The sequence below is a fragment of the Nyctereutes procyonoides genome, unplaced genomic scaffold (genome assembly GCF_905146905.1).
Source record: "Nyctereutes procyonoides isolate TBG_1078 unplaced genomic scaffold, NYPRO_anot_genome, whole genome shotgun sequence".
Lineage (NCBI taxonomy): Eukaryota > Metazoa > Chordata > Mammalia > Carnivora > Canidae > Nyctereutes > Nyctereutes procyonoides.
Genome location: NW_026575120.1, coordinates 32,289,806 through 32,305,280, shown reverse-complemented (window position 1 = coordinate 32,305,280; position 15,475 = coordinate 32,289,806). Strand labels below are relative to the sequence as shown.

General features: G+C 37.1%; 1 protein-coding gene across 1 annotated transcript in view; it reads left to right on the top strand.

Annotated features, from left to right (window-relative positions):
• The window catches only part of KIAA1549 (KIAA1549 ortholog), a 148,017-nt gene that overhangs the window by 121,106 nt on the left and 11,436 nt on the right, over positions 1 to 15,475 (top strand). The window contains exons 19-20 of the mRNA XM_055334769.1: positions 1,668 to 1,714; positions 7,628 to 7,785. Of these exons, the coding sequence (XP_055190744.1) occupies positions 1,668 to 1,714; positions 7,628 to 7,785 (205 nt within the window). The remainder of the gene's footprint in view (positions 1 to 1,667; positions 1,715 to 7,627; positions 7,786 to 15,475) is intronic.

Sequence of the window (15,475 nt, the reverse complement as noted above, 5' to 3'; positions counted from 1 at the left end):
CCACATTAACAAAACAGGTATAGAGTGGACAGCTAGTTTTCACTTTTTTTGTTAGTTTATCACTGACCAGACCTCCTGAAATCCTGATAGGTAAACTTTGATCTTTTTTTGTTTTATTTTGCCTATGAGTATGTTTAAAAAAATCAAACTGCTGAAAAACACAGGGGTCACTGTGAATAATCTTTATCTGGTCTCAGATTTCCCTTTAATTATTTGAAAAGGAATCAAAGCTCCTTTTCCTTCTATTCTTCCCTTCTTCTGTAATCTCCTTTGGCTGTTTTAATTCAGTTGAGGAGCTCTACATGGTTCTCATCTCCCTCCCTCTGCCACGGGGGTGGAAGCTGAGAGGGTCAGAAGGTGAAGTAATCTGAGCAGTTTCATATGTAATAATCCCTTCAAACTGTATGAGGGGTAGAGTTCATTCTGTCCTTCTTGGCATCAAGAAATAGACCCAGGGAAGTTGAGTAGCTTGGCTAGTCTGACTCCAAAGCCTCTACTTTTCTTCACAAAGTAGAGATTTATTCAAGGGGGGAAATCTGGTTTGGGAACCAAGTACAGTGTGGTGGTTAAGAGCATGGTCTTTTGAATCAGAAAGATTGATTAGGAAGAAATTAACTTCCTTGTGAGTTGATTTCATCTCTTTGTTACTGTTACTGGGGCCTGAGTCAGTGCTCATAGTTCTTACCATAAAATACAAATTCGTTAAAAAGAAGCTTAGAAAAAATCTAATATGAGAGCAGGTCCAGAAGCAAGGCTGACTTAGTAATTAGTAACTTCACTTGGAGCTCTGGATCCCGGACAACCAGTGGGTTCAAATTGACTGTAGTTGGATGGACTCTGTCCACAGTTCCTGCTCTGTTAAGATATCTGATTCCCAAATAGTGATTCACAGTTGTTGAAAGAAGTTTTGAAATTGGAGTCCCACAAATGTTAGGGTTAGGATGTGTCAATTTCATGAGGAACACAACATGGATACATGTTTCTTCAAATCTGATGCCATATTGATTGTTTTACCCAAAGAACACTTGGTTAGCTGAGATAAGCTCAAGTAAAAAGAGTTGTTGAAGGATATGGGGCATCAGTTGGAACATAAGGGCAGGAGTATGGCTGGACCTCCCAGGAACCAGAAAACTCAAAAACTGAAGGTGTTCGCTTCATCTTTAAGAGTCTCTCTAATTTCTGGTTCTCTTTGTATTTTCTCTTTTTACAGTGTTCCACAGCACAGTACAGCATTCGTATACTTTAGTTTTGTGAGTGTATTTGAATTGCTGCTGGATGCCCGCTGGCTCTGATGACCATCATGGCCCATGTTGATAAAGTCATTTACTAAGTGTGGCCACTAAGGCCTTCAGCAGAAGATACAGATTTGTCGAGAATGACCCTGTAGGGAAGAACAGATGCTGGAAGGCTGTGTGTTAACTCATATTTTTATAAAAGAAAGGTCTAGAAATTAGTTGTATGTGTTTTTAAAGCATGGCAGCTCAGTTTCCCACACTGAAACTTCTGGCATTATTGGATGGCATGATGCCTCAATGGCATGCCAACTGTTTATGAGAAAATAATTCTCTTGAAAGTTGATGCTGTCAACCTAAATTTGTAAGTTTGCTGTTGTCACCTTCTAATAAATGTTGAATGTTGATTATCATTTTCTTTTGGTTTTCTTCCAGAGATACGAAGACTATGGAATGACTCCTCCATCAGGTCCATTGCCGAGGTAAAGTTTTCAGGAGAAAATGCATTAGGACTTCATCACATAGGTTGTTTTTAAAAATTTTGGAAATTCAGTTCTTTGAGCTAATAGCAGATGTAAAACTTCTGAGTTGTGTGTTTCTCTTGGGCTAATCTGAAGAGGAGAAGAAAGGTGGAATTTAAGTTCTGCTTCCAGGAATGACAGACTAGATAATTTACTGAGGGCAACTGGAAAAACTAGAGAAGATTTTAAAATAAAGCAAAACCAAACCCAGATAGCTGACAGGGCAGTGAAGTGGTATGGGGCCAAGATCCAGGAAATCCAGAGTGAGGAGCCCTACCTTTTGAGCGAACTTTCTCCTAAGTGTGCCTGCTAATTGTGGAGGAGGTGACTGAGAAGCTGAGCAAAACTTTGGAGAGACTCATGGGGCTTGGAGTCTTGAAAATTCGACATAGTAAAAGTTGTGAGACACATCTCAAGGCATGCTTAGGGGGGACTTCGATGCCTTAAATGAATCAAAACATATTTAAAAAGAAAAATGGCTGAAAATCAATGATCTAAGCATCCATGTCAGTGTTTAAAGAAATCTAATTAAACCTAAAGGAAGTAGAAGGAAGGAAATAATAAAAATAAGAAGAGAATTTAATGAATTAGGGGCACCTAGGTGGTTCAGTTGGTTGAACGTCTGCTTTCAGCTCAGGTACCGATCCTGGGGTCCTGGGATGGAGCCCCACTTCAGGTTCCCTGCGCAGTGGGGAGTCTGCTTCTCCTTCTCCCTCTGCCCCTGCTCATGTTCTCTTTTGCTCACTCTCTCAAAAAAATAAATAAAAGCTTAAAAAAAATAAATTAATGGGGATCCCTGGGTGGTGCAGCGGTTTGGCGCCTGCCTTTGGCCCAGGGCGCGATCCTGGAGACCCGGGATCGAATCCCACGTCAGGCTCCCGGTGCATGGAGCCTGCTTCTCCCTCTGCCTGTGTCTCTGCCTCTCTCTCTCTCTCTCTCTCTCTCTCTCTCTCTGTGTGACTATCATAAATAAATAAAAAAATTAAAAAAAAATAAAATGGAAAAATTCTGGAGCACCTGGCTGGTGCAGTCGGTGAGCATGCAATTCTTGATCTTAGGGTTGTGAGTTCAAGCCCCACTTTGGGGGTAGAGTTTACTCCAAAAAGTATATTAAGTAGAAATTTCTTTTTTTCAAAATAAAGTGGAAAAATTCCTAAAAAGAGAAAACCTGAATTGTTATATAACTATTAAAGAGATTGAAATCATTCCTAAAATTCATCCCACAAAGAAAACTTTGGGCTTCAATTCTTTTTTTTTTTTTTTTTTTATGATAGTCACAGAGAGAGAGAGAGAGAGAGGCAGAGACATAGGCAGAGGGAGAAGCAGGCTCCATGCACCGGGAGCCCGATGTGGGATTCGATCCCGGGTCTCCAGGATCACGCCCTGGGCCAAAGGCAGGTGCCAAACCACTGCGCCACCCAGGGATCCCTTCAATTGTAAATTCTACCAAAAACACCGAAGGAAAGAAACATGCCAGTGTTCTTCAAATTTATCTAAAGAATATCAAAACAGAGATTGTTCTCCACCTCATTCTTTGAGACTGCTTACTTAACCTTAATATCAAGGATGAGACAAGGATAGGGAAATTGTAGGAAAGAAAACATTAAAAAACTCATGAACATAGATACAGAAACTTGAAACTAAATATAGCAAACATATCTAGCATTATATACGAAAGGATATCATGTCACTGCTAAACTGGATTTATTCCAATAATGCAAGGGTAATTTAATATTTTGAAAAATCAACCAATCCAATTCACAACTCTGAAGAGAATAAAAGAGGGAAATCTCACTTCATAAATACAGCATTTGATAAAACTCAACATCCATTTGTGGTAAAAATCTTAGCAAACAAAGAATAGAAGTGAACTTGTCTAATCTGGTAACAGTTATCCCAGCAAATGATTTCATGTTGAAATGTTAAAAGCTCTCCTTTAGAGAACAGGGGCAAGACAAAGACACATGCCTGCATTACCTCTGATCACCATTGCCCTGGGAGTCCTAGATAGTGTAATGAAAAAAAGAAAGAAAGAAAGAAAGAGAGAGAGAGAGAGAGAGAAAGAAAGAGAGAAAGAAAGAGATGAAGAAAGCAAGAAAGCAAGAAAGCAAGAAAGCAAGAAAGAAAGAAAGAAAGAAAGAAAGAAAGAGGAAGGAATTCAAGGAATTAAATAATAATGTTATTACTCTTAAATATTTTCAAGTAGAAAATCCTCAGATGTCAACACATAAATTGTTAGAATTAAGAGAATTTAGCAAAGATAGATAAATTATAAAATAGCTGGATATAAGATCAATATGCAGAAATTTGTTTTATTTCTGTTTATGAGCAACAGACAAAAACTTTTAAAGGTACTGCATAAATTAGCATTAAAAAATATAAAATATCTCAGAATTAATCTCACCAAAAATGATCAAGCCCTCTAAAGAAAATGTTCATGGATTGGGCAATTCAGTATTTTAAAAATATATATCTCCAGTAAGTGATCTACAGATTCATTGTGATCCCATTCAAAATCCTAGTAGTTTATTGTCTTTAAAAAAATATGTGGAAATGCAAAGGGCCAACAATATTCAAGACACTGAGAAAAAGAAAAATAGTGTGTGAGAACTATTCTGAAGGTTGTAACTTACTGTAAGGTAATGAAGACAATAGGGTGTCACTGTAAAACTAAACAAATAGACCAGAGGAACAGAGTGGAGAGTCCATAAACAGACCCACACATGAGTAGACAAGTGATTTATTACAAAGAAGGAATTGTGGAAAACCAGAGTTAATCTCAGAAATAATACTCCACTATCCTTTCAATGACCACAAGTCACACAGGAGTAGGAATATTATCTGTTTCCTCATTTTTTCTTTTCTTTATTTGCTCTCATTTTCCGAGGGGCTTATTTTATTTTTCCCCAACCCAGGCACTGCTTTGTGGTCCAAAAACAACAAAGGTAAAGAGAGCACCTGAGGATGAGGTGATTCAGAGCAGAAGTTAATGGGGGGGGGGGCAGGCGGGCATCTGATCTTGTTTGCCCAGTTCAGTTCAGTTTACACCTGTTTTCTAGTGGAATTATTAATAACTTTTAACTCTCCAAAGCGGTCTGGTTTTGATGACCAGTTTTATGGTTACTTAAGTTAAAGGATTCTGGGGGATTTGGATCACACTGAACTGTGAACACAGAGTTTAGGATTAAAAGGATGCAAATCGGGACGCCTAAGTGGCTCAGTGGTTGAATGTCTGCCTTCAGCTCAGGGTACGATCCTGGGGTCCGGGATCAAGTCCCACATCAGGCTCCTTGCAGGAAGCCTGCTTCTCCCTCTGCCTGTGTCTCAGCCTCTCTCTGTGTCTCTCATGAATAAATAAATAAAATATTTTTTAAAATTTAAAAAGCATCTCTTTAAAAAAAAAAAGGATGCAAATGTAGCTGGAGGAGGATAATTGGGTAAAGTAGAAATAACTAAAGGGCAAAAGCTGGTTCTTGGGTGGATGGTCAAGAGAGTATGATTTGATTAGGTGAATTCCAGTATGTAGACACTGAAGGAGGAACATACCTTATGTTACACTCTGAGGTCTGTAAGGTCAGAGATGTCAGACATCTCTCTCTCTGAACTCAACTTAAAAAGTAACAGTGATCTAAAAGGAGCAATATAAATAGCGTAGGTTTCAATTTACAAGATGTGCTCCAGAAATAACACTATAGAATAGGGGCAAGTCCATCTATGTTCTCATCAAACTAGTTTGATCTGTTAATTACTGGTTGACTGTCATTTGCAAAGAACTGTAATTGGACTATCATGTTTTTTCCTTCTTGAGTTTCTTCAGAGAATGGTTTTCAAAGTGGGATTCTCAGACCCCTAGAGGGTCTTTGAGACCCTTTTAGGAGGCTGGGAGGGCCTATGAAGTCAAAACTGTTTCATAATAATATGAAAGCATTATTTGACTTTTTTTTTTTTTATTGTGTTGATGCCTATACTGAGGGGCAGAAACAGTGGTGTATGAAACTGCTAGAACCTTAGCATGCATCAAGACAGAGGCACCAAATGGCCCGAGTAGTCATCATATTCTTCACTGTGCAATCACAGTTTTTAAAAAATTCCGGTTTGTTAGTTATGTTAGCATGTCCTTGATGAAGTAGTAAAAATTACTATTTTTAAAAACATAAAGCAAAAAAAAAAACAAAACAAAACATAAAGCCCTTGAGTCCTTAGTAGTCTGTAGGACAAAAAAGGAATTACGTATTAAGCATTTTGTGCATGGAATTTTGAAGGAAAAGCACCTGTTCAGTTGTTTGTGTTAAGAACTGGTCTGTACCGTTGCTGTTTTTTTGTCTGAAAGATCAATCGCAGACATTATTCAAACTTGGGTTGTTTGGCACTGTCTTGAAAATAAAGGAAGTGAGCCTGTCACTTCAAGAAAAATAACTGATAGGATTTGTTGCCAGTGATAAAATTGAGCTTTCAAGTGAAAATTTGAATTTTGAAAACTTTGGTCTGCCCCTGGATACTTGACAACTTCCTACGATTTAGAAGACTTTTCTGATGAGCTCAATGGTAATATTAATAAATGTCATTTTTTTGGATACTACCAAATGAAATATATCAATATCTAGAAAGTCTGCATAACTCAATGAACTAATATTTTCCAAATGACTCATATGGTAAAAGCATGCATGGGTCCATTCAAAGTGCAAAATGGACCAGTGGGTTTTAATGTAACAGAGTATAAAAAGTTAACTGATATTATTTCAGATTCCATATTGCCACTAAACTTTAAGGAAACTGCTGAATTTTGGTGTATCAAAGAATATTTGTCTATAATATTACTTGAATATTATATGTAAAGACTACTAAGTCCTCCTTGTCCAACTATGTAATTATGTGAGTTCAGATTTTCTTCTTAAAATAACTTACAGCAACTGACTGAATACAAAGTATATGAGAATCCAGCTGTCTTCTGTTAGGGAAATTTGAAAAAATTCAAAACTCTTCTTGCTCTTTTGCAGGAAGGGGGTTAGAAAATATAGTTGATTTCATGAGAAAATGTTAAGCTAAGATGCTTAATATTGTTATTTTTAGATTAATTTTAAACATAGGGGGATCCCTGGGTGGCGCAGCGGTTTGGCGCCTGCCTTTGGCCCAGGGCGCGATCCTGGAGACCCAGGATCGAATCCCACATCGGGCTCCCGGTGCATGGAGCCTGCTTCTCCCTCTGCCTATGTCTCTGCGCCTCTCTCTCTCTGTGACTCTCATAAATAAATAAAAATTAAAAAAAAATTAAACATAGGTATTTGAAAATGTTTTTAATCGAATGCAAGAGATATTTATAGATATAATTCACATTAACAGAAGTTCTCAGGAGTCCTTAATAATTTAGAGGTGTCCTGAGACCAAAAAGTTTGGGAACCCCTGTTAGAGCACTGGTTTTCAGCCTTGATGACTATCAGGATCATCTGTGGAACTCTAAAAACTGCCATATCTGGGTTGCACCCTTAGAGATTCTGTTTTCATTGGTCTGGGGTACAGCATGGACATCGGGGTTTTTAGAACATGGTAACATGCTGCCGAGGTTGGGAATCACTTTAGTTCGATGCTGGAGATGCACGGGGTTTGTAAACTAAGGCATTTCTTCTTCAGTCACCCTGCAGAGATTGATCCAGCATCTGTTGATCAGGCACTGTTCTTAACACTGGAGATATATCAGTGAGCAAACAGAAAATGTCACTGTCCTTCGAGAGCTTATGTTCTAGGAGAAGAGATGGAAAATACACCAGTAGACAGATAGGTCTTATTTTTCTGTAGGGCCGAAGGTGGAACTTATTAATAAAGTACCAGAGCCAGGGTCAGGTGTGGTCCTGATGCTTGGGCTTGCTTTGCCTTCAGACCAGGTTTTGGCCCCGGGTTACTGCAATCTTCAGAGCTGCTGCCTCCCGAGCCGCAGCAGCCACAGGCATCGGCTGAAGCCCCGTTTGCCACCCGAGGGATCTACTCTGAGGATGTGCCATCAGTGGCCCGGCCACGACCCGTCGGGGGCACCACAGGTATGTGTGGCTATTTAGCTTGCATTTCTGAACTGGACAACCCTTGCTTTTTTTGGCTACATTCTGGCAGGGTACATTTCAGACTACCTAGGGTTTTGCTGTCACAGCGTTCGGTGACATCCGCACTGGTCTGAGCCTTGTTCCCCTGGATCCTGGTGGAGGTGTAGTCAGGGGACGTGGGAAGAGAGAGTGGCTGAGATCCCAAGACGGACACCCTCTTGATTTGTCCCTAAGTCTGTGTCTCAGAAGCTGTCCCTTCGCATGGAAGTCACAGCAGAACTCTTCCAGGGAAAACATTTCTAAATTCTTATGGTAAACGGAAAGATCTATTGCCATGCACTTGATATGCTGTTAAAACAAGTGTTTGTTTTAAAGAAGGCACTTTTCCAGCTTGGGATAAGCAACTCTAAATGTTGCTGGCCAGTGACCTGAAGGAGATTTTTGTTTCTAGTCCTGGTGACGAGAGGGACACTGCTCATAGGTGCCAGGCAGGGTCCAGCATGGCTGAGCTGAGGTTCTTATATGGCACTTGGCTGGTCTGCTCTTGCAGTTTACCTGAGATCTGGGCTTGAACCCCAGAATTAAAAACTGCTGTTTCGTGTCATGAAACTCCAGCTCATGAATAGTTGATACTCTGAATGCTCTGTTTGGTGCTGTTCATTGTTCTTAAACATCTGTGGATACCGGGCTTTCTTTTTTTGTACAGCTCAGCATACTCTTGAAAAATCCAAGTTCATCATACCTACCTACCTACCTATGTTTCATTCCGAGGGCTCAAAGTCACTCTTTTATTTTCCTTTTTATTTTATTTTCATTTCTTCACCTTCCTGTTGGAAGATTTAATAAGAGGAGCTGTTACATGTTAAATAGTTGGTATTTTTACTATTTTCTAACTTTCTGTGTAATACCTACCTTTATAAAGTCATCAAGGAACTAGTTTAAGCCAATTCAAAACTTGTAATAATTGGTGGATAATTACGCATTACAGTTTCCTCATAAGGTTCTTGTATCTTGCATTGTTTGTCAATCAACAAAACAAATGATATATCTGGATATCCTATAGGATTTCATATATTTTACACATGCTGTGCTTACAATGAGTTTTGTTTCTTCTGCAGATTATTGCTTATTTGAATGTTGGTTGTGCATTACATATCCCAAACAGAATTCAGACATACTTACCTTTAATATAAAAGAATGGAGAAATGGTACATATAAAACATTTGAAGAGGCCTTTATTTTCTAATAATTTCGATAAGAGATTAAGTTGTATAAAAATTTGTATAAAAGTAAAGGAAAATAGTATCTAGGGAGGTGTATTCAGCAGATAGATATATCCACGAGGTATTTTTATTAGAGGATGATTCATATAAATTGACAAGTGGACAGATTTCAGAGCATAAATGGGCAAAGGACAGGAAGAGTGAATTCACAGAAGGAGTATTTGTGTGAGGCGTGTATCATGTGAAAGTAAACCTGTGAAAAATGCCCAGTTTTGAAAATTACCAAGGAAATGCACAATAAAAGCATGGTGAGACACCATTTCAGTCACGGAGCTTTTCATAGTAATGTAGCAAGACAACATTATCCACTTTCTTTCTTTCTACAGTGGGCATAATGTATTAGTATTTAACCTCCTGGAGTTGTTTTAAGGATTAACAGAAGATAACAGATGTAAAGGATTCAAAATGGTGCCTGGCATGTTGTAAACTTTCAATGACTATCAGCTGCAATAATTATATTTTCAATGATGATATAAATCAGTAAACATTTGGAAAGCAGCTGGGCAATTTGACTTACCGAGCTTTGGATTTGGTAATTCCACTTTTCCAAAGGATCCTTTTCTAGGATCCTCCTCCCCAAAGAAATCCAAATAGTGGGGGAAAAAAATACATGTGCAAAGATATTTATCAGTGCATTCATAATAGTGAACAATTGTGAGCCCCCTAAATGTTTAGTAATAAGGGAATTAGTAAATTATACATCTATTCATTTATTATTAATTACTTAATTTCATTTTAGTATTTTTTTAATTCCAGTATACTTAACATACCGTGTTATATTAGTTTTAGGCATACAATATAGTGATGCAGCATTTCTATACATTACACAGTGCCCATCAAGATAAGTGGACTCTTAATCTCCTTCACTTATTTCACCCATCCCCCACCTACCTCTCCTTTGGTAGCTATCGGTTTGTTTTCTATAGTTAAGAGTCTCTTGTTTGTGTCTTTTTGTTGTTGTTGTTCATCTGTTTTGTTTCTTAAATTCCGCAGGAGTGAAATCATACGGAGTTTATCTTCCTCTGACTGACTTATTTCACTTAGCACTATACCCTCTAGCTCCATCTCTGTTGTTGCAAATGGCAAAATTTCATTCTTTTTTATGGCTGAGTAATATTCCATTGTGTATACATACACTGCATCTTCTTTATCCATTGATCTATTGATGGATACTTGGGTTAAATAGTATCCATAATTTGGCTATTACAAATAACGCTGCTATAAACATAGGGGATGCATGTATCTTCTTGCGTTAGTGTTTTCATGGGGTAAATACCACTAGTGGAATTACTGGATTGTAGGGTAGTTCTATTTTTAATTTTTTGAGGAACCTCCATACTGTTTTCCTGAGTGGCTTCACCAGTTTGCATTCCAACCAATAGTGCATGAGAACTCCTTTTTCTTCACATCCTCACCAACTCTTGTTGCTTCTTATGTTTTTGACTTTAACCATTCTGACAGGTGTGAGGTGATATCTCATTGTGGATTTGATTTGCATTTCCCTGATGATGAGTGGTGTTGAGCATCTTTTCATGTGTCTGCTGGCCATCTGGATGTCTTCCTTGGAGAAATGTCTGTTCATGTCTTCTGCCCATTTTTAATTGGATTATTTGTGGGTTTTTTGGTATTGAATTGTATCAGTTCTTTATGTATTTCAAATACTAACCCTTTATTGGATATGTCACTTGCAACTATCTTTTCCCATTTCATAGATTGCCTTTTTGTTTTGTTGATTGTTTCCTTTGCTGTGCAAAAGGTTTTAACTTTGATATGGTCCCAATAGTTTATTTTTGCTTTTGTTGCCCTTGCCCCGTGAGACATATCTAGAAAAATGCTGGTTTGGCTGATGTCAGAGAAGTTACTGTCTGAGCTCTCTTCTAGGATTTTTATGGTTTCAGGTCTCACATTTAGGTCTTTAATCCATTCTGAATTTATTTTTGTGTGTAGTTTAAGAAAGTGGTCCAGTTTCATTGTTTTTCATGCTGCTGTCCAGTTTTCCCAACACCATTTGCTGAAGAGGCTGTCTTTTTCCCATTGCATATTCTTGCTTCCTTTGTTAAAGATTAGTTGACCTTATAATTGTGGGTTTATTTCCTGGCTCTCTGTTCTGTGCTATTGATCTGTGTGTCTCTTTTTGTGCCAGTACTGTTATGATAACCACAGCTTTGTACTATATCTTGAAATATGGTTTTATGATATCTCCAGTTTTGTTTTTCTTCTTCAAGATTGCTTTGGCTGTTTAGGTTCTTTTGTGGTTCCATACAAATTTTAGGATTAGTTGTTCTAGTACTTTGTTAGGGATTGCATTAAATCTGTAGATGGCTTCAGGTAGTATAGACATTTAGCAATGAATGTCTTTCCATTTGTTTGTGTCATCTTCATTTTTTTCCATCAGTGTTTTATGGTTTTCAGAATACAGGTTATTCACCTCTTTTGGTTAACTTTGTTGTAGGTATTTTATTATTTTTGGTGCCATAGTAAGTGGCATTGTTTTCTTAATTTCTCTGTCTGATACTTCATTATTAGTACATAGAAGTGCAACAGATTTCTGTATATCGATTTTGTATCCTGTGACCTTACTGAATTCATTTATCAGTTCCAGCACTTTTTTGGTGGAGTCTTGGGTTTTCTATATATAGTATCATATCTCTACAAATAGTGAAAGTTTTGCTTCTTCCTTACCAATTTGAATGCCTTTTATTTCTTTTTGTTATAATTGCTGTGGCTTGGATTTCCAGTATTATGTTGAATAAAAGTGGTGAGAGTAGACATCCTTGTTTTGTTTCCCCTGATCTTGGGGGAAATTTTTTCAGTTTTTCACCATTGAGTTTGATGTTACCTGTGGATTTTTCATATTTGGCCTTTATTATGTTGAAATATGTTCCCTCTAAACCTAGTTTGTTGAGGGTTCTTTTTTTTTTAAGATTTTATTTATTCATTCATGATAGACACACACACAGAGAGAGAGAGAGAGAGAGAGAGGCAGAGACACAGGCAAAGGGAGAAGCAGGCTCCATGCAGGGAGCCCAAAGTGGGACTCTATCCCGGGACTCCAGGATCACGCCCTGGGCCGAAAGCAGGCGCCAAACCACTGAGCCGCCCAGAGATCCCGAATGAGGGTTCTTATCATAAGTAGATGTTGTACTTTGTCTAATGCTTTTTCTGCATCTATTGAAATGATCATATTGTTCTTATCTTTTGTTGATGTGATGTATCACGTTGATTGATGTGGGAATATTGAATTACCCTTGCATCCTAGGTATAAATCTCACTCGATCGTGGTCAATGTTTTTTTAATGCATTGTTGTTTTTGGTTTTCTCCTATTTTGTTGAGGATTTTTGCATTAAGTTCATCAGACATATTGTCCTGTAGTTCTTTTTTTTTTTTTTTCCTGTGATGTCTTTATCAGGGTAATGGCCTCATAGAATAAATTTGGCCTCATAGAATAAATTTGGAAGCTTTCCTTCCTCTTCTGTTTTTTTTTGAACAGTTTGACCAGAATAGATAATAATTTTTTAAACATTTGGTAGAACTTGGGGCACCTGGGTGGCTCAGTCAGTTAAGTGTCTGACTCTTGATTTTAGCTCAGGTCATCATCTCAGGACTGTGGGATTGAGCACCACATTGGGCTCCATGCTCAGCAGAGTCTGCATGATATTTTCTCTCTCCCTTGGCTTCTGCTCTCTTTCTCTCTAATAAATAAATACATCTTAAAAAGAATAAATGTTTGGTAGAATTCATCTTTGAAGCCATCTGGTTCTGGACTTCTGTCTCTTGGGAGTTTTTTTGAGTACTGATTCAATTTCATCACTGGTAATTGGTGTGTTCAGATTTTCTATTTCTTCCTGATTCAGTTTTGGGAGGTTGTATGTTTCTAAGAATTTATCCATTTCTTCTAGATTGTCCAATTTGTTGGCATATAATTTTTCATAATATTCTCTTATAATCTTTTGTATTTCTGTGGTGGTTGTTGTTATTTTTCCCCTTTCATTTCTGATTTTGTTTATTTGAGTCTTTTTTTCTTTTTCGATGAGTCTGGCTAAAGGTTTATCAATTTTGTTAGCTATTTCAAAGAACCAGCTCCTGGTTTCTATTGATCTATTCTGTTGTTTTTTTTTAGTTTCTATTTCATTCATTTGTTCTCTAATATTTTTAAATTTCTTCCTTCTACTGGTTTTAGGTTTTGTTTGTTCTTTTTTCTCTATTGGGTGTAAGGTTAAGTTGTTTGAGATTTTTCTTTCTTCTTGATAGGCCTGTATTGCAATAAACTTCCCTCTTAGATCAGCTTTTGCTGCATCCCAAAGATTTTGGGCAATTGTGTTTGTTTTCATTAGTGTCCATGTGTTCTTTGATTTCCTCTTTGATTTCTTGGTCAACCCATTCATTATTTAGAAGTATGTTATTTAACCTCCATGTATTTGTGATCTTTCCATATTTTTTCTTGTGTTTGATTTCTAGTTTCATAGTGCTATGATCAGAAGAGATGCATGATATGACTTCAGTCTTTTTTAATTTGTTGAGATTTGTTTTGTGGCCTAACATGATCTATTCTGGAAAATGCTCCATGTACACTTGAGAAGAATGTGTATTCTGGTGTTTTAGGATGGAATGTTTTGACTATATCTTTTAGATCCAAGTGGTCCATTGTGTCATTCAGAGCTATTGTGTCCTTGTTGATTTTCTGTTTGGATGATTTATCCACTGATGTAAGGGGGATGTTTAAGTTCCCTACTATTATTTCATTGCTATCGATATTTGTATGTATTTGTTAATAACTGCTTTCTGTATTTGGGTGCTCTTATGTTGGTTGCATAAATATTTACAATTGTTATATCTTCTTTTTGGATTGCTCCCTTTGTAACTATGTAGTGTCTTTGTCTTTTGTTACAGTCTTTGTTTTAAAGTCTATTTTGTCTGATATAAGTATTGCTATCCTGGCTTTCTTTTTCATTTCCATTTGCATGATAAATATTTTTTCATTTCTTCACTTTCAATCTGCATGAGTCTTAGGTCTGAAATGAGTCTCTAGCTTTTTTTATCCACTGTGTCACCCTGTGTCTTTTGATTGGTGCATTTAGTTCATTTATATTCAGAATAATTATTGATAGGTATGTCATTTTGTCACTTGTTTTATGGTTGTTTTTTGTAGTTCTTCTCTATTCCCTTCTCTTGTTCTTAGGGATATATTTGAATTCTTTTCTCTGTATTTGTTGCTGTTCTATTACTGGTTTTTCCTTGTGGTTACCATTATGTTTGTATATAACATGTTATGCATATTGCAGTCTGTGTTAAATGGATGGCTCCTTAAGTTTGAATCCATTATAAAAGCACTAAGTTTTAACTCCTCACCCTCCCATGTTTTAGGTATATAGTCTCATATTTTATATCGTTTTGTTTTGTGAATCCTTTGACTGATTGTTTTATATATATATGTAAATTATATAAAATATATAAATATATAAAAATATAAAATTATTTATAAAATATATAAATTATTATATAATATAAATTATATAAAGTATATAAAATATATATATATTTGTACTGCTTTTATGCTTCCTACTTTTCTTCTTCTTGCTTATGATCTCTTGTTTCTACTCAGAGTCCCCTTTAACATTTCTTGTAAAACTAGTGGTAATGAATTCCTTTAACTTTTGTTTGTCTAGGAGATTCCTTTTATCTCTTTCTATTGGGAATGATAGTTTTGCTGCATAGAGTATTCTTGATTGCAGGTTTTTTCTTTCAGCACTTTGCTTATATCATGTCACACTCCCTTCTGGCCTGTAAAGTTTCTGCTGAAAAATCCACTGATTGCCTTATGGTGCTTCCTTTGTATACAACTCTTTTCTTTTCTCTTGCTGTTTTTAAAACTCTGTTTATCACTACTTTTTGCCATTTTAATTACTATGTGTTTTGTTATGAATTTCCTTGGGTTAATTTTGTCGGGGGCTCTCTGTGCCTCCAAGAGCTGGATTTCTTTTTCCTTCTGCAGATTTGGGAAGTTTTCAGCTATTAAAGTAAATTTCCTGCCCTCTTTTCTCTCTCTTCTTCTGGGATCCTTATAATGCAAATGTTGTACTTGATGGTGTTGCTGAGTTCCCTTAATCTATCTCATTTTTCATTATTCTTTTTTTTTAAATATTATTTATTTATTTATTCATAGAGACACAGAGAGAGAATGAGAGGCAGAGACACAGGCAGAGGTAGAAGCAGGCTCCATGCAAAGGGCCTGATGTGGTACTCGATCCAGGGTCTCCAGGATCACACCCTGGGCTGCAGGCGGCACTAAACCGCTGCGCCACCGGGGCTGCCCTCATTATTCTTTTTTTCATTCCCTTTCTTTCATTTGGGACATATTTCTCTGTCTCTTTATTTTGTAAGTCTCTGTGTCTGTTTCTGTGTGTTA